The sequence below is a fragment of the Lontra canadensis genome, unplaced genomic scaffold (genome assembly GCF_010015895.1).
Source record: "Lontra canadensis isolate GAN:19392208 unplaced genomic scaffold, GSC_riverotter_1.0 scaffold56, whole genome shotgun sequence".
Lineage (NCBI taxonomy): Eukaryota > Metazoa > Chordata > Mammalia > Carnivora > Mustelidae > Lontra > Lontra canadensis.
Window position 1 is genome coordinate 10,905,892 of NW_022631050.1, and position 23,677 is coordinate 10,929,568.

General features: G+C 36.0%; 1 protein-coding gene across 7 annotated transcripts in view; it reads left to right on the forward strand.

Moving 5' to 3' along the window:
- TP63 (tumor protein p63) overlaps positions 1 to 23,677 on the forward strand; it is a 223,061-nt gene that overhangs the window by 80,856 nt on the left and 118,528 nt on the right. For all 7 annotated transcript variants that reach the window (XM_032875633.1, XM_032875639.1, XM_032875632.1 and 4 more), the window contains exons 2-3: positions 3,554 to 3,682; positions 4,862 to 4,994. In XM_032875633.1, the coding sequence (XP_032731524.1) occupies positions 3,554 to 3,682; positions 4,862 to 4,994 (262 nt within the window). The remainder of the gene's footprint in view (positions 1 to 3,553; positions 3,683 to 4,861; positions 4,995 to 23,677) is intronic.

A 23,677-nucleotide genomic window follows, 5' to 3' on the forward strand; every position in this document is an offset into this window, starting at 1 on the left:
TCTTTTCTTTTTCTTTTTTTTTTTTTTTTTTAATTTTTTCCGTTCTGAGTTAATGCAGAGTGTAGGAGAGGTCATCCACAAAAAACAAGCTGGAAAGAAAAAAAAAAGAAAAGTGATGACTTCCTATCTTTGGGTGTGACTGATTTGACAAAACCATTTGAACAGAGTGATTGTTCTATGAGTAATTGATACTGAGATTCACCCAAAGGCAAAGCCTCTGAAGATGGGTAGGCTTTAGCTCACTCTTCCTGCCCTATGACACTAGCTGATCTCCTTCCTTCCTTTCTCTCAATAATGTTTGCCATCTTTATTCAGAAACCAAGAATCCATTCTCGGTTTGCACAGGAGACACTTTGAAGATCTTCTGAGACCACGGATTTTTAAATTGTTAACAGAAACTTTTCTTCAGATAAAATCTTGCTTGGAACACTAATGTACTTAAGACAGGCAAAAGTCAAACTTGCTGGCATTAAGGAGTGTCTGGAGTCCTACCAGTAGGGACATTTCTTTACATCTGGTGAACCCACTGAGGCACCAGAAACCCTAGAGTTTGGTGAAACCAATTTGAAAGCCACTAATCTATTCCAAACCCCACTCCCATTTTTTGTAATCAAGTCCCCTTAAAGCATTAGGCTCTGGAGTGGGGGTAGAGGTGGCGAGGGGTTGTTGCCCAATTCAATGCAGCAAACCAGAGATAAAGATGATCAAGGAGAAAATGAGAGACAATGGGAACATCGTTTGGGCCTACAGACACAGAAAAAGAAAGAAAAATTTGAACTGCAGAGAAATGAGGGATAATTCAGGTTTGATATAATTACTTTTGTGTGACATTTTTACAGCTTTAAGGGGCCTTTCAAATATGCTATTTTGTTAGTTCAATTCAGCAAGTATTTCCTGGGTACAGATTATATATTTGATCTAATCCAATCAATGTATTGACTACCAGGTATTATATAGAAAATGTGTAGCACATTATTTCAAGCAAACCTTTCAACCACCCTATGAAGGAAGCATAGCTGAAGAAAATAAGGTACAAAGAGGTTAAGTAACTTGACCATGACTTTATAGTATGTCAGTAGTAGAGCTAAAATTTGAACCCAAGTCTGTCTCACTTCAAAACCCATGTTCCTTTCACTCTAACCTCAAGGAAACAGAAAATTAAGAAATTCAATGAGATATGGGCTTTGCCTTCAAGTTACTTAAAATCCTCTACACTCAATTGTTGCACAAGTAAAATAGGATTAATTAGCATTGATGAGTCACAATGAAAGGTCAGGAAAGTTTGGAGGAGAAGGATTATTTCAAGTAAGGGACCAGGAAATGCTTTGTGGGGAAGAAATCACTGAGGACTGTGTAGGCATCTGTGAGGCAACTCTATGTCACAAACAAGGAAGCTGAAGTTCAGGGAGCAGGGAGGCTCTTCCACAGTTTTGCAGCTGGTTAGTGGTGACATCAGAAATCCAGGGACAGTCTTTTAGAAGTCTGAGAGAAACAGGAGAGAAAATGTGAACATAACATCAGCGATGTCTGATTTAACCTTCTCACTGATAAATGAATTTGTCCGCACTTTCTCCATCCCTACTTCTGCTAGCATCAGATTGTCTTCCCTGGACTGGTGTAACCACTTTGCCCATAAACTGATATGCTTATAAACCTTTCCTCCATACAGCTTCCAGATTTATCAATATGAGAGGTATTCTGTTAGTCTTGTCCTTCAAATCCTTTTTAATACTGTGGTGGTGGGTAAGCCAATCTACACGTGTGATGCAAAACTTGTGTAGAACTAGATACATTCACAATACATATGTGTGTGTGTGTGTGTGTGTGTGAGTGCGTGTGCGCGCGCTCATGCAAGCGAGTACAAGTAAAACTGAGAATCTCTGAATAAGATCAGTGGGTTGTAGCAGTATTGATATCCTGATTATAATATTCTTAAGGGTTGTGTAAGTTGTGATTTACCATTGGGGGAATGACGTAAAGGGCACATGAATTCTGTGTAATTCATTACAACTGCGTGTGAATCTATATTGATCTCAAAATACAAAGTTCATTTAGAAATGTTTCGCAAAAACTAGAAATTTTGAAATATTTAAGCTTCTTTGAACGTAGCATATAATTATCTTCTTCACTCCCCAGCTCTATTTTTCTGGCACTCTCTGCCCCAGATCTTAAACTGTGCAAACAGAGTTGCTTGCGATTTTCTCACATACACTGTTATTTTCCATTTTAGTATTTTGTTTATGGCTGTTGCCCTAGACTGCTCAGTTATATCATTAATCCTTACCTGGCAGAGCTAATTTCTTCAGATTGTTTAAGGCTCTTTCTTTGATCCCTCAGATGAGATGATAGACTCTTACTATATTTATTGGAGGTTTGGTTTCTCGTCTTACCTTCTGTACCTTCTTAGAGAGTGAGACAGTCTTATTTGCTGTTTATTTTCAATGACCTTTATTCTTGCTAGTAAATAATAGATTCTATGTGTTTAACTTGAGTAAATGATTGTGCTTCTTCATATAGTTTGGGGATTATCAACAATAAACCCAATGTTAATATCTTCTATTCTGTAACTAGACCAGAGTATTCATTTGCAAATTTAAGATGATTGACTATCTTAGTACACTATTTATTAACATTTTATGATATTAACAGTAATGATTAAGAGCTTAGCTAATTTCATCCTGGGGTAAAATTAGTCCACTGATAATCACAATGAATCATAGACTGAGATGATCTGTGTAGATAATACATAGACTTGGAGACAACACCACCTGAGAAAGCTGGCATTTTATTTCACATATATAGGGATAGAGGGTTTTTATTTGTTTGTTTGTTTTTGTTTTTGTTTTATTTTGTTTTAAGTAAAGGCAAACTTGGAGACAGCAACAAAATGGAACAAACAGAAATAGCATTCATTTACAGCATACTCAGATGTGTACCTATCCTTTAGTCCAACACAGAATTTTACACTCCAATTAAAAACCACCCGCACACACATCAAAGTAAGTTAAGCAGGGATTAAAAAAAAAAATCTAGATTCAGAAGTTTGCACTTATTTTCCCTGGGCACAATGTTAAGAAAGTAGTTATGACAGGGGTGATTTTACTGTGGATGAAGTTTAAATTTTCTGAACTCCTTTCTGTTTTCTGATTCTGCTTTTTACCAGCTGGAGGCAGAATGGACAGATAATCCGTTGAGACGTTTATAAAACAGGTTTAATAATAGGTCACCCTGGCTGTCAGACTTAATGAGGGAATGTTTATTTTCTTTCTGAAATCTTCAGAACATGGATCCTCGGTAGTGGAAGTGTAGAGTGTAACAGAATTATTAGTTACAAAAGAATTTGATAGAGGATGTGATTATCTGACTTTATGGCCAGCGATCCCTGACACTGCCCAACAAAACACCAACCATGCAACTTTCTGAAATTTGCTTTATATGACTGCATGATTTTGAAAATTCACCTGAGATTTCTTGATTAAGTATGCTTTAGTTTTAATATTCAATATCCTAAATACAGAAACTATAATTCTAATTTCCTTTTTGTCCTATTAAGGTTTGTAGAAACCCCAGCTCATTTCTCTTGGAAAGAAAGTTATTACCGATCCACTATGTCACAGAGCACACAGACAAATGAATTCCTCAGTCCAGAGGTCTTCCAGCATATCTGGGATTTTCTGGAACAGTGAGTATCAAAGAAGCCAAAATATGTTGTACTTGAATTACTATAAATAGGTAGAGAGTATAAAAATATTGCTTACGGGGCGCCTGGGTGGCTCAGTGGGTTAAAGCCTCTGCCCTCAGCTCAGGTTGTGATCCCAGGGTCCTGGGATGAAGCCCCACATTGGGCTCTCTGCTCAGCAGGGAGCATGCTTCCCTTTCTCTTTCTGCCTGCCTCTCTGCCTACTTGTGATCTATCTGTCAAATAAATAAATAAAATCTTTAAAAAAAAAATTGCTTACTAGGGCATGTTTCTAAAATCGATAAAATTCAGTCACTATTGTTGGAAAAATTCATTTCCTCCAATAGTATTTCTGGGTTCAAAATTCAGTAAAGGTTTACATCAAAAGATAGTTATTCCAAGGTGGTATAATTTTGGAGTATCAGAAGGGCTCTCCTCAAACCATAAGAGAGTCTTGATCATAGGAAACAAACTGAGTGTTGCTGGAAGGGTGGGGGGTCAGGGAGTAGAGTAACTGGGTGATGGGCATTAAGGAGGGCACGTGATGTAAGGAGGACTGGGTATTATATGCAACTGATGAATCACTGAATTCTACCTCTGAAACTAATAAGACATTATATGTTAATTAATTGAATCTAAATTAATAAAAGTTGGGGGCTCTCCTACCTAACTCTAAGTAACTTCTCCAGTGACTCCCTTGATACCCCAAATCTGTTCCTTTGGCTTAAAAGTTCTTATTTGCTGTTTCAACACAAATACCCACTGGGAAGGTAAAATATTAAATTTTGTTGGTCATTTATGCCTTGCTAGGAAAATGATTATTTTCTCCCTTATTAAGATCAAGTTTGGATAAGTAAGTAAATCCAGAGGAAGATAAGAGTATCAAGGGATAGGGTTTAAAATACTCATTTCCTGATGCATCCTTTCTTTCCCATGTTCCACCCAGCAATTCTCTGACAAGGTCAGGGATCATGATTCCCACTGTACAAATAGGACTTGAACCACCTGAGATGACTCATTTGGCATATGGTTGAACCACGAAATGAACCTAGAGTCTCTGACTCCAACAAATGAGGCTTGCCAGCTTTGAAACAGAGGGAGCTCCTTGTTACCACCCAGGTGCTTGTGTTTTATTTAGTCCCATTCCTTGTTTAACACACTTTCATGTGTCCTTTATGGTAGGCCCATATGTTCTGTTCAGCCCATTGACTTGAACTTTGTGGATGAGCCATCAGAAAATGGTACAAGAAACAAGATCGAGATTAGCATGGACTGTATCCGCATGCAGGACTCGGACCTCAGTGACCCCATGTGGGTGAGTGGCGGGAACTTCTCTAATCTGTGGGCCATCCCATCCACTTCTCTGTGAAATCTGTGTATTTCATGGCATATGAAAAGGCAGATGGCCCTGAATGGGCAAGGCCATCAGGCAGAGAATCAAGTTGGTGAGCAGAGAGAAACTTAAGCGTTTGTGGATTTTGTGCTCAACTCTTCTTACAGCACATGCTTCCACTGGTGTGGGGAATGTGGGTTGGGAATAATTCTTTACATTCTTTTTTTTTTTTTTTTTAAGATTTTATTTATTTATGTGACAGAGAGAGAGACAGTGAGAGCAGGAACACAAGCGGGGGTGGTGGGTGGGCAGGCTTCCGGAAGCGGGGCTCGATCCCAGGATCCTGGGATCATGACCTGAGCCGAAGGCAGGCACCCAGTGACTGAGCCACCCAGGTGCCCAGTCCTTTACATTCTTTATCTGAGTTTTTCCTTATATTTATCCCAATTTGGAGAAGGTGGTACCACTCCAGGGTTTTACAGGAGGTCGAGTTAGAGTCAGAACCACAGTCTAGATCTGAATTCTATCCAAATTCTATCTATACTATAGCGGACAGCCTCTTTTCCTGGAATGATCCTTCTTAAATAAAGAAGGAGGAAGTAAATTCAGTGTGAATCTAGGTACAGATTTGAGTACCTAGTAATAGAATAAGGGGAAAGAAGGTAAGTAATACATAAAATAGTATTTTGGGGAGGAAGGAGTGCTTTTCCACTGAGCACTCATGACTTTAGGCTTCAGTTTCTCATCTGTAAAAGGGGTAAACCAGGAGTGTAATGGGTTAATAATAATAAAATACTTATCTGAAATATTTAGATGAAATTTTCTGTATTTGTGTAGTGCATAGTGCTAGGGGGCTTTTTGTCTTATTTTTTAAAAATTATTATTCATTCACCATACAAATCCTGCTGCTTTTTCTGTAAAATACACACACACACACACACACACACACACACACACACACCCCAAACAAATCCTACTAGAAAACAAAGTGGGATTTCATAGATCACATGTGGAAATGATTTTGGAGATCCCCTTAAAAATACCTTGCCTTTCTTTTCTGGTAGAAGATTTTCTTAGAATTTTCCACTATATATATATATATATGTGTATATATATATATATATATACATATATATATACACATATATATATATATATATATTTTAATCTGGGTTGTACTTTTTTTTCTCTTTTTTTTTTTTTTTAATATTGGGAGAAGTTGTATCAGGAAAGAGAACAGGAAACAACCAAAAATATAAAATTGTAACTTTATAAATACACTGATGTTTTGCCACTAAGTTGATGAAAGGAAAATAACTATTTGTCAGTAGACCCTTCCATTCTAATACTGATACAGTTCTCAGATTTGAGCTAGTGAAAGAATAATAAATCCAAGGGGAAAGTCACTCAAGGCCTTGGAATGTATTACAATTAAACCTGAGTAGGGGTAAATTCTGATTTGACAGTGACTTTGAAATTAGGATATCTCTAATTCACTTAATAATATCACCTCTTGATAGTAGCACAAGCCTAGGCAAATCTTTCTTTAGATATTCTCTCCAGCAATTTTCTGTTCTGATTCCTGAACTCATAAAAGCAAGTGAATTTATACCAAGCTTGAATGGAGACTCAAACCTTTTACTTTAAGGTTTCTACTCTTATTTCACACATGTTCACATACTGAAGCATGTGGTTTCTAAATGTGCCGTTCTCTTTCTTATTTTTTTATATTAGAAATTTTCTCCTTAGACATCTTGGTTTTTTGTTTGTTTGTTTTTATGTTTATTTTTGCTTTGTTTTCCCCCTCTGGCCAACTCCTATCTATCCCTCAACAACTAGTTTATCCTATCTTCTCTGGGAAAAGTTCCATATCTCTTTTTGCCGCCAGTTTGAGTTAAAGACCATTCCTCTAAAGCAACCTAGGTCTATTTTTAGTCCTATTACTTATTGTACAATATTATAATTGCTTATTTCCCTGTGTCTCAAGGGGACAGGGACCATATTTTGTCCTGCTCAGCATTTGTTACAGTCACATAATAGACCCTCAGGAAAATTTGAAGTCCTGTAAAATGAGACTTGAAAGTTATCTAAAAAAGTCAAAAAGCTCTCTTTTAAGCAGTCCTGTCCAAGAGAACTTTCTTTCAGTGATGTAAATGGTCTCTCTTCTGTACTGTTCAATGCAGTAGTCATTAGCCACATGTATCCTTTGAGCATTTGAAATGTGGCTAGTGCAACTGAGGAACTTAATTTTAACTTTAGTTAATTAAAATTGAAATGACCACATGTGTTTAGTTTTGGGGAAGCACAGTTCTAGAATATCTCCAGTCAGGGGACTGTTCTCTTCTTGAACATTCATAACAGCCAAACTTCCTGTCCCCTCTGCCTCTCATGTTCCTTCCCTTGTGACTATGGTCTGTCAGTGTGGAAAAAGTTATGCTGTTTAGGTACTTTATTCTTTACTTCCACTGTTTTCTCAATTCTGTTAGAAAGTATCCAGATTTGCTATTTGAAAAAAAAAACAAAACTTTAATCATTTAAAGTCCATTTTTGTGCTTTTATAAATCAGCTAAAGGAAACTTTAGAGAAATTCTAGTGGAGTATCTGAACAAGAGTCTTGGAAACTCTACAATGGTGTTAGAAAAGGAAAGAATGAAGAAGGGGAGAAAATAAGTCAAGAAAATACATAGATATCATTGCCCTCCTGATAGATATCTAGCTAAGACTGCACTGCTCTATGGGTTGGAGGTTATTGTTATTTAAGAAATACTGATATTTAAAAGGATTATCCATTTGCAACCTACTTCTCCTGAGTGTCAGTTATTACACACACACACACACACACACACACACACACACACTTGATATTGATTCTTTGAAATAGATTTTTAATAATGCCACTAGGAGGACCAACCTGATTGAAAGAGAGCATGTTCAATTTGAAGTTGATTCCTGACTCTCCCGTTATAATTCTAAACTACAAATTTTTGGAAACAACTTTTTCTTAAGCATCAATATTTGGTGGTGATTAACATGTCTGATCTTTTATTTAATCTTCCTAATCGCTGTGTGAGGTAGAAAATATTATTGTTCCTTTATAAATTAATAAGTCAATGTAAAAAAAAAAAAAGGTTAAAAAAGTTTTCTAGGATGACATGTGCACACAACATCAGTGTCAGTATCCTACCCATACTACTCAACTCGATCTTTTCTTCTCTCATTTTTTCTCCAGGATACTAGAGAGGAACTTTGAGAGGAACTTGAGCTCTATTTCTTGTTAAGTACCTGTCGGTTCCGTGAGCATTAGGGATGCCCATGTGGAGAAACCACTCCTCTCCCCATGAGAGAGTCCTATAGTAGAGTCTCAACACTGCCTCCTCTGAAGAGGCACAAGTCACCATCAATAGTGATGGATGATAAAACAATTGTCTCATCACTTATTAGCACCTTCAAGCTTGAAATTGTTTACCAGCTTAAATTGAAGGTAACACAAAGTCAGGAAATAAGACCCAGAAACTTTGAAAAGAATAAGGGATTGAGAAGATTCCGAAAAAGCTGGAAAACAAAATGAAATGTGATTTTTTTTTTTTTTTCAGTGATGGGTCACTTAGGAACAATGATATTGAAAGAAAGCTACAAGTTGAGGGAGAAGGAACTTGATGGCTTAAGCTTGCCTCTCTGTGGCTGTTCTGTTTTTAATATGCAAAGAAGTGAGGTATTGCTAGTAAGTGATAGTTCTGTATGAATCCTGTGTCTTCCCTTGTCTTATGACCATTCCGACATCCTCCTCTATGTCCACATGTGGAGGACACAGAGATGGGAATATGTAACAGTGGCAGTCCTTAGCAACAGGAGTCCAAAATGGGGGACATGCTCAGGATCCTATAACTAGTATTCTGGTTTGGAAAGTAAGAACTGGGATCCGCTTAGATTCCTAGTTCTTCTAACAGAGCTGCTGATGTTTGGTAGCATATTTTCACTTTTCTTATGTATAAGTTCATAGCTAAATAGTTCTAAAACTGCACATAAATTACTTTCCTTTTGCATATAATATCTTAAAAATTTGGGATCTCTGCCAGGCATGTTCTCACTATGCAAGAAATATGAATCTGTGGACATGAAACAACATGTCAGATTATTAAGGACAGAAATCTTGAAATTGAGAATGACATCCCATTTTTATTGATGTTTTCCACACAACCTTTACCTTAGTAATTAGTCATGAAATGGAATCATAATGTTTTGCTCTGATTATTAACAAAGGAAATTTGAATTGCAGAGAACGTATATACCTTCTTCATTAGAATGATTTTAATGTCACTGAAAAATGAACTACATTGAATTAGAAGATGAAAGTGAATGAGGTTTTTTCTCAAAATTTTTTCATAATTTAGACTATGTTTCCAAGATCCTGTTGGCTTTTGATTCTACTAATATTTCCTTTAAATCTCAGCCTTGCTTTATTTACAAACTGTCTAAACATGCCTGCCATATCTTCAAGAGGGAGATAAGGGCATCAATACTTAAATGTTCTCCTGGAATGATTGATGGAAACTACATAACTTTTATTTTTGCATTTATTCGTTCTTGGTGCTTTAAAGGAAGCCCTATTTAGTCGAATTGGGTTTTTCCCTCATGATTTGAGTGGCAATTATCTGAAACCATCCGTTTTCGTAAATTCTTATTGTAACATCCCAGATATACATGAAGAGTCTTTACCTCTTCAACTCTGCATTTCCCAAGAGCAGATAGTGTGTTTGTGTTTTGGAAAAGCCTAGGCCACAGCACCAAGCATACTGCCCTATATCTTAAATGATCCAAGATTCCTCTAAGATTTCAAGTATATATACTAGATCTAGTCATAAGCATTTCCTTAGTACTTACTGAATGCTATGTTCTTTGTGATACAGATGGATAAATCATGGTGTGTAGCTTTGAGAACACCATAATATAGCAAATGAGCTGATGTATACAAAATTGTGCATATGTATGTATTTTTAAAGCCACACACAAAAGAAATGATTTACTGTGTCTGACAAAGACTGGCAAAATGTCACAGAGAAGGTGATTTTTATTTAGACCTTGAAATAGGAGTCAAATTGATCAAAACATGGAAAGGAAAAGAGGTCCAAGTTTTGATAACTATTATGAAAACAATTTATTTAAAAAAAAACTATAAGGTAACATGCAGAAGTTTTAAGAGAAGATTCAAACATTTGGCAAAGGAGAAATTTTTATAGAAAGAAGGACAAAATACAAATTTGAAAAATTTATAGCACATGGCAAAGGTTTAATGGCCCTAATAAACTAAATATTTAAAAATTAATAAGAGAAAGATGAAGCCCTGCTCTTTGGCAAAGAGTCTAAGTAATTCACGGATGTTTAACAGACATAGGATGTTTGATCTCTCCAATAAAAAATATTGTGAATTCCAACAATGAGTCTCATTGGTTATCATTCCAGGTTGTGTCATAGACTATCATCAACCTGGTCAGCAAAGATTTAAATGATTGATAATATCCAGTGCTTATGAAAATGTTGGGAAACAAAATCTATTCACTTTGGGCAGAAATATAAATTGATGTAGGTGGAGGACAATTTGCCCTTCTAATTTATTTAATTTTAAAGGTCTTTACCTTTCATCCTTAGGTACCTAAAGATATGTACCACTTCTAGGAATTTTGTTCACAAAACAATTTAAAATATGTAAATAAGTACACACACACACACTCATGGATACTGACATATGTACACACACATACACATATATACAGAAATGAAGACTTCATTATAGCAGTGTTTATCATATCTATAAAATGATAAGACCAGGTAGAATTTTGTAGGCTTTAAAGGTTTGGACTCAGATAGGAAAGAAACTATAGTTCAAAGCAAATGAGGGTTAAGCTCATCATTGAGAGCTGGTACTAGCAATTATGAAGCATGGTCATTTTCATCTTGCCAGTTTTATTGTTCATGAACCTCAGGGTGATTTCTGTGTTTGTGCTTTGTGTGAGGTATCTTTATGTTCAGGGAAAGATTATGTAGAATTGATATTTCTTATGAAATGCTTGGAAGAATTTGCTAATGAAACCATCTGGGCCTGGATATTTCTTTTTGGAAAGCTCTTTAATTATAAGTTCAGTTCTGTTAATTGTTACAGAACTATTGAGATGATTTATTTTATCTTGGTCAGGTTTTCATAAATAGTGGTTTGTAGGGGCACCTACCTGGGTGGTGCAGTTGGTTAAGTGCCCGATGCTTGGCTTTGGCTAAGGTCGTGATCTCACCATCATGATCTCACAGTTGTGAGATCGAGCCCCATGTGGGACTCCACATTCAGCCTGGAGTCTGCTTGAGTTTCCCTCTCGTTCTTCCTCTGCCTCTCCCACCCATGGATGCGTATTAGCACTTTGTCTCACTCTCTAAAATCAATAAATAAATCTTTAAAAAAAATTGTGATTTGTAAGGAATATGTTGATTGCATCAAAGTTCTGAATTTTTATATGGAGAATTGTTTGTAGTATTCCCTTATCATTCCAGATTCCCTTACTACTCTTTTAATATCTGTGGGATCTGTAATATCTTCCTGTTTCATTTCTGATATTGGTAACTTGTGTCCTCTCTTTTTCTCTATCAGTCTCACTAGGGACTTATTAATTGTATTGATCTTTCAAAAAGGCAACTTAGCTTTCTGGTTTCCCTGTTTTTCACTATTGTCTTTCTGTTTTCAACTTTATTATTTCTGGTCTTATTTTCTTCTGCTCCTTTGGGTTTATTTTGCTCTTTTTTTTAAAGTTTCTTAAATTGAAAATTTAGATTATTGCATTGAGATCTTTCTTGTCTTCTAATGTTAGTATTTACATTTATAAATTTCCCATGAAACACTGCTTTAGTGGCATCCCCTACGTGTTGCTTTGTTGTATTTTTATATTGTTCAGTTTAAAATATTTTCTGATTTCTCTTAAGGCTTTCTTTTTTGTGTATTTACAAGCATGTTTAATTTCCAAGTATTCCAGTGTTGTCTGTTATCTTTCCATTACTGCATTCTAATATAATTCAATTATGATCAGAAAACAGACTCTGTATGATTTCAAATTTTCAAAGTTATTTATTTCATGAGTCAAGATATCGTTTATCTTGATGCATGGCCTGTGGGCACTTAAAAAGACTGTGAATAATGTTTTTTGGGCTGCAGTATTCTAAAAATGTCAATTAGGGCCCATTGGTTGATGATATTATGCAGTTCTTCTCTATCCTGGCTTATTTTCAGTCTACTAGTTCTATTGATTATTGAGAGATGAATATTGAAGTCTTTAACTCCAATTATGGATTTATCTTTCTCCTTTCAAATCTGTCTGTTGTTGCTTCATATATATTGAAACTCTATTTTGGGGTGTATTGTTTTTATCTTCCTGGTGAATTGATCTTTTTGTCATTATATATTTCTCTTTATTCCTTGTGATATACTTCATTCTGAAGTCTACTTTGTTTTTATATTAATGTAGCCAATCTAACTTTTGAGTAATATTTTCATAATAAATCTTTTCTTCATCCTTTTACTTTTAACCTGTATTTATCATTATATTCAAAGTGAGTTGCTTCTACAATGAATAGCTGGTCACTTTTTATCCATTTTGCCAATCTTTATTAATTGGTATATTTGTAACATTTACATATATATATATGTGTATATAATATATACCATTTGTATTTTGTGTGTTTGTTCTGTCCATTGTTCTTTTGTTTTCCTTTTCTCTGCCACTATTGAGATCACTTCACCTATATTTAGTATTTCTTTTTAATTATTCTATCTTGGTTTTGGCTGTATTTCTTTGCATATTTTTTAATTGTTTCCCTAGGGATTGTCATATTCATAATTTCTCAGTTTATTATGAATCAATATTTTACCACTTCAAATGGAATGTGGAACACTTGCCACAATATTGGTTGAATAATCCTCCCCCATGATGTTGTAGTTGTCATATATATTACATCTATGTACATTGAACACTCCATCAGACAGTTATAATTTTTGTTTTTAACTGTCAAATATATTTTTAAAAAACTCAAGAGAATAAGTGTATTTTATTGAATAGGATATTTATCAATGATGCTGTTCTTCCTTCATACTATAGTTACAATTCTGACTGAATACTGTCCAGAAGAACAAGAATTCCATGTACAGTTTTGTTCATCAGAATGATTTTTTTCAAAGAGATATAAGTACTTCTATTTTCTAAGCAGATCATAAGCCATGTTGGAGCTCTAATTTGTTGAATTTTTATTGAACATAAATTTATAAACATTTCTTCCATAAACTCCACCAACCTTTTCTCCCTCCCTACCTACACACACACACACACACACACTCACACACACACACATGCACGCACGCAGACACACACAACTCACTGTAACTCAATTTGAGCCACATTTATAGATGTTTTCTAAAATTGTAGGATTGTTTCAAAATGGTTTTTGATATGCCAATTGTTTTGTCCTCATTTGATAAATTTAATTCTTCATATGTATGTATGTATGAAGCACATACTCTGTGAACAAAGTATTCTTCAGAAATTCCCTCTACTCAGGCTACAAGGGGCTGGTTAACAGCAATGCTGTATGAGTCACTCAGAAATTCTCAATTTCCTTCCTACATGTCTTCTCCTGCCTCAAAAGGTGGAAGGGGTACGATCCTTGATATGTCATATAAACAGCAATTATTTTCTGTATGTTCTTGGTCTCCCAGGCATCTGAAATGCATAAAGTCTGCCAACTATAAGTCTGATACCAATATCAAGAGCTCCCTTGAAGGAAGGCATCTCTGTTTCCCTTCCCTTCCCTTCCTACATGGTCTCTCCCTCAGGCTTCCAGAGCCACCCTCACATTTCCACTCTTAAACTCTTTTGTTCCTCCCACACATTCTCTCATTCCTTTTCAAGTGTCCTATTTCTCTCCCATCTCTAATTTTTCCTTGTTAGGTCTTCCAGAAAAACTCTATAGTTCAGTGTAGGGAAACTCAAAAAAAGGTGTGTTTTTTTGTTGTTGTTTTTTTTTTTTTTGTTCTTGTTTTTACTTTGATGATTACATTCTATGTAACAGGATTTTACAGTTTATTACTTACTTTAGAATTCTGACATAAGACTTTTAGCCAGATACACTGTGGTTGGAATTCTGTCCTTACCAGTTTAAGCTGTGTGAACTTGATTTATTTCTATGAGCTGCTCTTTCTTCATTTTTATGGATAGACAATAATACCTATTACTGGCCTCAGAGAATTGTAGTGGTTTGTTTCATTATCTGATTTGTTTTCATTCAGAGTTCCTGGCATATAAAAATGTAGCCATTTAAAAATTATTTTTATTATCACTCGTCTATTTTCTTAATAAGAACTCTGAGTAGGTAAATATATATTACTTGTCATGATGAAATGCAAATTAATAAATTTCTCTGATGAACACGAAATTTAAAAGTTCGTATCAAAAGCATATGTAATCTCTACTTAGTGATAAGAGTTATAAGACTATTAGTTTTTTTTTCTAGTTTTTTTCCTTGAAGAAACAGATTTTATAATGTGCATTTGGGTCATGTCATATATAAATTTATAACCTACTTATTTTTTTGCATTCAATGATGAACATATTTCTCTTATTTACAAGTCTTCATGACAACTTTAATTGCTATGTTATGCCATTACACAGATATACAATGATTTATTTAACTGTTACTTTACTCAGATTTTTTTAAAGAATATTTATATAAAGAATATTTTCTTGCACTAGATGCTTAGAAGTGTGACTATCGAGTAAGATTGTACAAACACCAGTGTTACTGATACTTATTATCAAATTTCTTTTCATGGGTTTTTTTCTTTTCAATTTGTACTCATACAACTGTGAGGAAGTGTCTATAAACTTCAATCAATTTTGGTTAAACTATCTCTTCTTTAAAAATGCGAATACATCTAGGACACTAAAGGAGATTCTAGTCATTTGCACATAGAGGTGAAACAGTCCCTCTTTCTATACCTTTGATTACACTCTGTGGAAGGGATGGTAGTTTTGACTGGAGATGAGGAAGACCTCTTGGAGAATGGAGCATCTCTGGGTGGGGTAAGCAGGCCTCACCAGGTTGGGAACAATATGAAGAAAGGGGTGAAGAAAGAAGAGTACACAGAATATATATGTATGTGTGTGTGTGTGTGTGTGTGTGTGTGTGTGTGTATATATATGTATATCCCTATATATTTCCATATTTATTACCTAGGAAATATGTATATTTCCTAGGGTTAGCCCTGAACATGGGGATGCACATAACACTTTCTACTTTTCTGTGCAGCACTTCTTAACCCTTGCTCTTAGGATCTTTACTACCGTTACTCCTTGGCTACTACCATTAAAATAATCATTCAACCGTAATTTGTACCAAATAAGCTTTTGTTTATTAGTTCTATGAAAACAAATGAAACAGAATATATTCTGTGTAGAAAAAGCCCTCCAATTTTTGGAAGATGGGTTTGTACTTATGTTGCTTCTGAGATGGCCCAGTATCCACTCAGATTAGACCGAGTTCAGGTGTCCCCCGAAGAGCAGACTGTTTTCCTGTTCTGTTCTTTGTGCAGTGTAGCCAATCAGAAGGCACCACTTTGTTCAAGATTGCCAAGCCAGGGACTTTTACCTTAAACGCAAGTATGCATTTCAAACCTTGAACAAACAGTCTGCTTAATAAAATAAGGGAAAGGGTTTTCTTTCTTTCTTTCTTTCTTTTTTTTTTTTTCCTCTAGAAATTCACAAACATCATTTGACAGGTGACAGCTCCTCCCTTACAAAAGGGGCTGTTTGCTTTTTGCTTTGGTGTTTGGGTAAACTGCAGCACGCACTGGCAGAGAATTTATTGCCTAGGGGAAGGTGTTTGCAGTCGCTGTGTTTAATCTGAAAAGAAACCCTTTTCCTTCTATCCCCTCCCTCTGTTTTTGAGGAGGGAGAGTTGGAAATGATAGCCCTAGGGAAATAGTTCCCCTAACACCTGTCTTTGGTGTAACCTCAGCAATGTTACTTAAGACACTGTGCTTAGTGTGTATGCATTCAGAATGACAAAGTTGAAGAGGGCAAATAAACAGAAAGGGATTTCAGCAGAAACACAGGAGCTGATTCTGACCTTACATCCTCTTAAAAACCGAAGAGTCTGAAATCCTAGCATGCTGATTTAGAGAGGATCTGATTTGTTTGAAGTAATATGCTGTGAGTCACCTGTTCATTCCTTCAGTGACCAGTTTATTTAATATTGTTTAATCTATAAAACTTGGAAAATTCTAGAATAGTAGACTTAGGACTACTATTGTAGACATGATATAGTTCTACTCTAGCCTTCCTTTAATAGGTGAGAAAACTAATATCCAAGTTGATTAGGGTAGAATTCTCCAGTGTTCCATTAGGGTTTATGGTTGACTATGGATTAAACCTAACTTTCTGGATTTGTAGACCTGCCTTTCCCTTTCTTATTAGAGACAGTGTTGATGAGCTCAGGCTCTGGAGTAGCTGCTGTCTGCATTTGAATTCAGATCTCTCATTCACTACTTGGATGACCTTGGCTAAATCTTAGTTTGTTTCTGAGCTTCAGTTTACCCACTTGCAAAATGAGGATGATGAGATTGGTAACATACCAGAGAAGAGCTTTTTAGCATATTGAGACACGACATGTCAAGCAGGTAACAACATCTTGTACGAGGTCACCTCTCAGTGGTGATGGTCATTACTGTTACTTTTAGAATATGATAAATCTGGAAACAGGAAATTAGGAATCCCAAGTAGAGCAATTGCTGATGCAGAAAAAAGCAATATTTGCATGGATTTATATTTTTATATTTCAAAAAAAGAAGGTAATATTTGAAGACACACTGGTATTCTATAAAATCCATTAAGCTCCCTCCCCCCCATTTGAAACTACACAGAGTTGAGTTTTCTTCAAATTAAGTCCAATTTTGAAGCAGATTTCTTTTAAAAGCTCTTATACTCTGGCATCCATTCAGTCTCATAGAACTCACAGAAAACATTTTCAGTTTAATTACTAGATAGTATTTTATTTCACTTATTTGGGTGTCATTCAGTAATTTAACATAATAAAATATTCTCTACACCAGAGCCTAGACTTTGGAATTGGATACCCTTATATCCCTGGGCTTGAATCTTCATGTGATAAAGTCAGAGCTGTGTGGACTCCAAAACAGTTTAGTTTTCTCAATGTGGTCTCTAGCCAACACCATCAGGAACTTTAAAAGATGCAAATAGTTTGGGTTCCACTCCAGATCTGCTCAATCAGAAACTAGACGAGGGAGGGCAACAATCTTTCAATAAGCCCTCCAGGTGATTCTGATGTTGGAGAAACACTGGTGTAATCCAGTGTTTTAACATACGTATTTTTATAGGTTAAGAAACTTAGGTCCTGAGTGCAGAGTGACTTGCCCAAGGGGACAGAGCCATAATGACAGAGAAGAAACATCTAGGCCAGTCTCTATTTTAAAGTAGACATTTTTAGCTGTGACTCATCTTAAAACATGTGAAAAGTTCTAATGGGTTATGCCACTGAGAAATTAAAAAGGTAGACTGTAACAGTTTAGAAAAAGTAATTAAACATATTTATTAAGTGGTTGGCTTCATGTCTTTATCAGTAGACATTGTCAAAGAAATTCCCATACCTGGTTTTCTCTTAAATTGTAGGTTCATAAGAATCTTTTCCCTGGCAAAAAGACTAAAATTTCAAGCTTGTATTCTTGTCAATTCAACAGGGATTTGCTAATTATTTACTAAGTTCAAGATATTCTGCTAAAGGTATAAAGTTTAAATAAAAGGGCTAAGCCTGTCACTACATCTAACTTAAAATCAGTGGGGGAGACAGTTATGAAGTTAATGAACTAGGTTATAGTTGATCTAAATGATCCTATCCAAGAAAATATTTGTTGCTTATCTATTGAGAGGTAAATAAACAAGACAACAAATGAGTACCCATGTTAGACAATGGACCAGTTTAGTCATCAGCAATGATGGCTGGGCTTTACAACTTTGGGAACAGTATTCACATCATACTCTAAAAGAATCATAACTTTTAGGCATTAAGCAACTCAGTGATCCTGCACCTAGCCAACATTTGCTGCTTTCTATACCTGAGACATTCTAAGGAATGAATGAATAAGTAAAGAGTATGTTCTATACCTAAGGACCTCACAATTTATTACCAGACAGGAGACGCAAACAATTCTTATCAAGATAGAAAGTGGTAAGGACCAGAGGAGAATACAGACAAACTTCAGCAAGAATTCTGATAATCATGTCTATGTAAAAGCTTAGGAAATATACTGGCCATGTGAAAGAGGAGAAAGAGAAAGTATTTGAGACCGTGAGAATTATCTGAGTTAGGGAACAAGCATACATGTGGGAAGCATTCAATGCAGGAGAACAGGAAATGATGATAAATAAGAACTGGAGAATACTTGCCTCACTTAGAGTAATGCAAATTATTCTTATTATCCTAAGTTCCCTGGACTCATACCACATAATGTGGGCTATTGGTTTGAGACCCCTTGAGTTAAATGTATAAATGACTTCAATAAATTGTATATCGAAAGGAAGGAAGGTCAGTTTGATTTGGCTGGAAGCCAACAGGGAAGAGGAAGAATAAGGAAATAGACAAATAATTGAATTGGGGTCAGGTCAGGGAAAGCAGGGATACATTCTAACCTGGTGGTCTTGGTGAACTGCTTATAGGATTCAGAATGTGGGCAACTAGAGGATGGTGGCTGGCAGTGGGGAGGTACCTGCTCGTGCACGTGACCCCAAACTCTTCAGTGTCATGTGCTTAGTGTTAAGAGAAGTAGGTGTGTTAGGACTAAGAGATTGGGTCTCTCTATGAGACTATTCTTTTCAGATGAGGTCCTGTTCATTATCTACTTTTTCTTCCCCAGCTCTTAAAGTAGGAACATAGATGAAAATGAGAGTGCCTTTACTTTAGGGAATAGGTGAATAGACTACTAACTAGAAAATGAGAATGATGTTGATTAAAAAAAAAAAATGGAATAGAGATAAAAAACAAAAAAATTAAAAAAAAAACATGGCTGATAAAAGCAGTAGCTGGATTGATTATTTCTGATTATATGGGTCATGGGGGAGTCTTCATCAGGTAAAAGGTAATATCTCAATGTGAGTGCATGTGGTAGGAGAGAAACAGACAGAAAAACAGACAGACTTAGTTTATAGAGTAAAAGCCTTTTCATAGATTAACTGAATGGAGTGCCCCTCAGAAGTATATTGTCTGCAGTGATATGAGCTTCATTTTTATCTTTTTTTCTATCAAAGTTGATTTTTTTTTTTAAAGACTTTATTTATTTTGAGAGAGAGAATGTGTGTGTGCATGGGGCGAGTGCGGTCAAGGAGGCAGAGGGAGAGAGAAAATCTCAAGCAGACTCCCCACTGAGTGCTGGGCTCAAAGCTGGGTTGGATGTCACCACCCTGAGATCATGACCTGAGCCAAAACCAAGAGTGGGGCTCTTAACTGAATGAGCCACCCAGGAGCCTCAAAGTTATTCTTTGTGTTTAGGAAAGACATATAATTCATCTATAGATTAAGGAGAAAAACAAAAAAACAAAACAAAAACAATAACAAAAAAACAAACACACACACACAGTTCTTATTTCATTGTATTTACTTATCATCCTCCCAAGAAGCTGAAGAGCTCTTAATGGATGTTATTCAAAGCTTTTCTCACCACACCCTCTTAAAGAGATAGAAAGAGAGCGGGTACTTTAACATTTCAGTTGTGTCCCCCCCATGGCATAGAGTAGTGAATCAGAAACTAAATTAGATACAAAACCCACACGATTTGTCTTGGAATTGAATATGCTTCAGTCCAGAGCATGTTACTACCTAATTAGAACTTAGATGACCTTATAAAATATGGCTTTTAAAAATAGCCCTCTCCTTTAGATATCGGGTTTGAGTATCAAGATGTTTTTTCTATAACCTGAACTTTAGTGGAGCATCGTGGATTTTGTGATGTTGGCTGCCCTGGACAAAGGGAATCGGCATGAACCACCTCTGCTAGTGAATTAGATACAGTCCACTCCCCACTTAACCAAGGTATTTTCTGTGCTTTCCAGCAATAGCTTAGTTTGAAAAAGAAACAACTCAGCTGCTTGAAGTTGATCAGATAGAAAGAAAACTAAGGCGGCTATGGAAGAAGGGAAAAAAAAAAAACTATTTTGTGAATCATCAAAAATGGAAAACCACTGTGTTCCAGTATGTTCCCTCTTCTTTAGATTCAAGACTTAACACATCATGTCTAAAATTAAGCTCTTTGGAGGTCTTTTGGCATAGGCAGATAGATCAGGGTTTATAGTATAAATTTACTATCTCTTACATCTTGAAAAGCACCCAAACTGTAGCAGTCCTGAGGTTCAGTGAGAAGCCACTGGCCTAGGAGTCAGAAGTCCAGGCTTCTAGTCCTCATGCTGCTGTCACTAATTGGCTTTTTGTTGATAGATGAATAACTTCCTCTTCCGAGTCTTCTCCTTACGTGTAAAAGCATGGAATTAGACTGGTTGCTAACTTCATCCCTTCATCCTTAGTAACAGATAAACCACCAGTCCTTTTGTGTCTTTATGTGACTTTGATGGGAACACAGCACAGACACACACATTTTCCAGAACCATTAGTGAAACATATAAACCAATGTGCCCCGTTTGACACACATAAACAAAACCTGTCCTAAATCATCACTATGCGGTGTGGCATCTAAAGAGTTTCCTTTCCTTCTATTCTCTAGGTCAAGGGGGAGGTGGGACTTGCAAAAATGAGAACACAAAAGCAACATTTTCATTTTTGAGAAAAAGAGTACTTCCTCATCAGTGCTTTTTGTGGAGGTGGGGTGGGCGGTGAGGAACTCTGCTTCTAAAGATTAGTCATGAATATAAATCCTGTCTGGAGCTGGAGAAAGGAGAAGGGACTGAGTTCTGCTACTCCCCACTCCTCCACTGCTACCTCCATCTGCCTCATGAGCCCGGAGGCAGTGTTCCTTCCAAACAACTACTCGCCTAACCAGTTCATTGGAATGTCTTTCTACAGACGGTGTCCTCATTCAGATTTCTTCTGAAAATGAACCTCTCTAAAAGCATAAATCATGTTTAAAAAAACAAAACACGGTGGTAAATTTTACACACAAAAAATCTCTTCTTTGGTTTAAAAAAAAAAATGCACACACAAACCTACCCGCCCCCAGACCTTGACACAAACACAGAAATAAGAGCAGTTAGGAAAACAGTTGCCTTGCACCTTTTAAATAGAGGACTTTTTCTCTTGGTTGGATCTGGTCTTTGGGGTGACAGGAATTAAGCTCTCTTGATGTAATCTTCCCTGCTTACCACACACACTCCTTGTCGATCCCTCAACTTGCAGTGTAGGAGAGATTTTATGAAAATATTAAGTATATGTTCTTCTTGCTGGCATTTTAAAATGGACAAATAAGACAGCGTGAAGCAAAAGATATGAACTATGGACTGACAAAAATTTTACCATGTAACGATCATGACTTCAGACAGACAAATAAAAAAGGTCATATTCTGTGAGAGAAATTTAATAAATTATGGAGTATATACTTAAAAACCTGTCTTCATTGTATAATAGCATTAGACAAAAACTGAGGTGTCCATGGGTTTTTTCTCTTTCTTTCTTTCTTTCTTTCTTTCTTTCTTTCTTTCTTTCTTTCTTTTTTTTTTTTTTTTTCCTGATCCTGTTGCTCAGCTGGGTCATACTAAAAAACCTCAAGTGGTAATGATTCACATAATATTTTCTTATTCTGGTTGTATACAGTTCTTAAATAAATAAGGATAGTTTGTGATTTGAATTCACTGAGAAAAAAAATAAAAGTGTGCTGATCTCTTAATTTATATAGTGGTAATGGGATGGTGTTGATAGTGTTTTAGAAATTGAGTTTCTTGCTTTAGCTGGTGAAAGTCTGAATGGGAAAGGATAAAAAAGACATTTGATTTGCTGGGTTTATTTTTATTTTTATTTTTTAAAAAGATTTTTATTTATTTTATTTGACAGGTAGAGATCACAAATAGGCAGAGAGGCAGGCAGAGAGAGGAGGAAGCTGGCTCCCTGCCGAGCAGAGAGCCAGATGTGGGGCTTGATCCTAGGACCCCTGGATCATGACCCAAACCGAAGGCAGAGGCTTTAACCCACTGAGCCACCCAGGTGCCCCAGTTGCTGGGTTTATTTTTAAAGGAATTCCCATAATCCTTTGAGGTTTGGAAAATTTGAAGTTTGGTTTTAACTTCAAATTATCCTTCTGTAAGAACAGAATGAAACTAGCCTTATTAATCTATCCAGAGTTTTAGCTAAAGAGTAGCTTATGGTTGGAAAACCATGAGTCTCAACTTTTATCTTGCAGAGGTTAGGACACTAAATTGTCTGATGGGTGATAGAACCAAGCCATTATCTTATGACTGAATTGCAAGAAGAAAGAAATGGTGTTATTTTTATTATGTGATTCTTTTTTAAAAACATCTTGAGTCACAGAGATTCTAAATAGTTATAAATTATTTTTTAAACTAAAAAAAAATAAAATTATTTTTTAAACTTTCGTTAAAATTTCTAGATAACTGGTCATCAAATTTCTCCCAAATCCAGAAAGACCAATAGCAAATATAAATATATATATATATATATATATATATATATATATATGTCAAAACACTGTTCTCAAGCAGCTATTTTAATTCTTTATCATAAACAATAAAAAAATTCTGGCCCCAAATCCCAAATTTAGCATATGCATTAAAAGTACCCATGATCCAATAACACCTACTGCACACTGTGGGTTGACTTGTCATTGTAAGGTTGACTCAAGTTAGGCTGTGACAAGGGCATGTACTGAAATTGTATTTGGCAGTGGTATATGGATGCCATAGTGAGAGTTCATATAGATTCAAGTCAGATAATGGATAAAATGCAGGCCTAAAAAAAAAAAAAAAATCCCCCCAACACACACACACAACTTCCTAGTCAGTGACATTGATGAGAAGTAAAAGCATGTGCCCAGAGATGGCCAGAGAATTTCATTCCTTGCTCCGCACAAAGCAAGTTAATGTGGCTGCAGAAACCCTGTTCAAAGCCCACAGCCCATATCTTCTCCTGAGTTAGTTATGTGACTTTATGGCAAGTTATTTCACCACCCTATGCTTCTTCTCTCATTTGCAAGATGTGAATAATGGCATCTCCCTCATAGGCTAATATAAGTATTAAATCATAATTAAACATTATGTAAATTAAAGCATGAAGAATCATACCTAGCCTTAAGAAGTGCTGAGCAAATGCTCACTATTGTTGTTTTCTTTTTTAAATTTTTTTTTTTTATTTATTTGACAGAGAGCGATCACAAGTAGGCAGAGAGGCAGGCAGAGAGGAGAAGCAGGCCTCCTGCTGAGCAGAGAGGCTCACACAGAGCTCAATCCCAGGACCCTGAGATCATGACCTGAGCAGAAGGCAGAGGTTTAACCCACTGAGCCACCCAGGCACCCCTTAAAATGTATAAAATTAAAGGTATTATAGTTTCTACCATCCTCCAAAACTTTGATCTTATGTAATGATCAAATTGAATAGAAGAGTAGAAATTTATC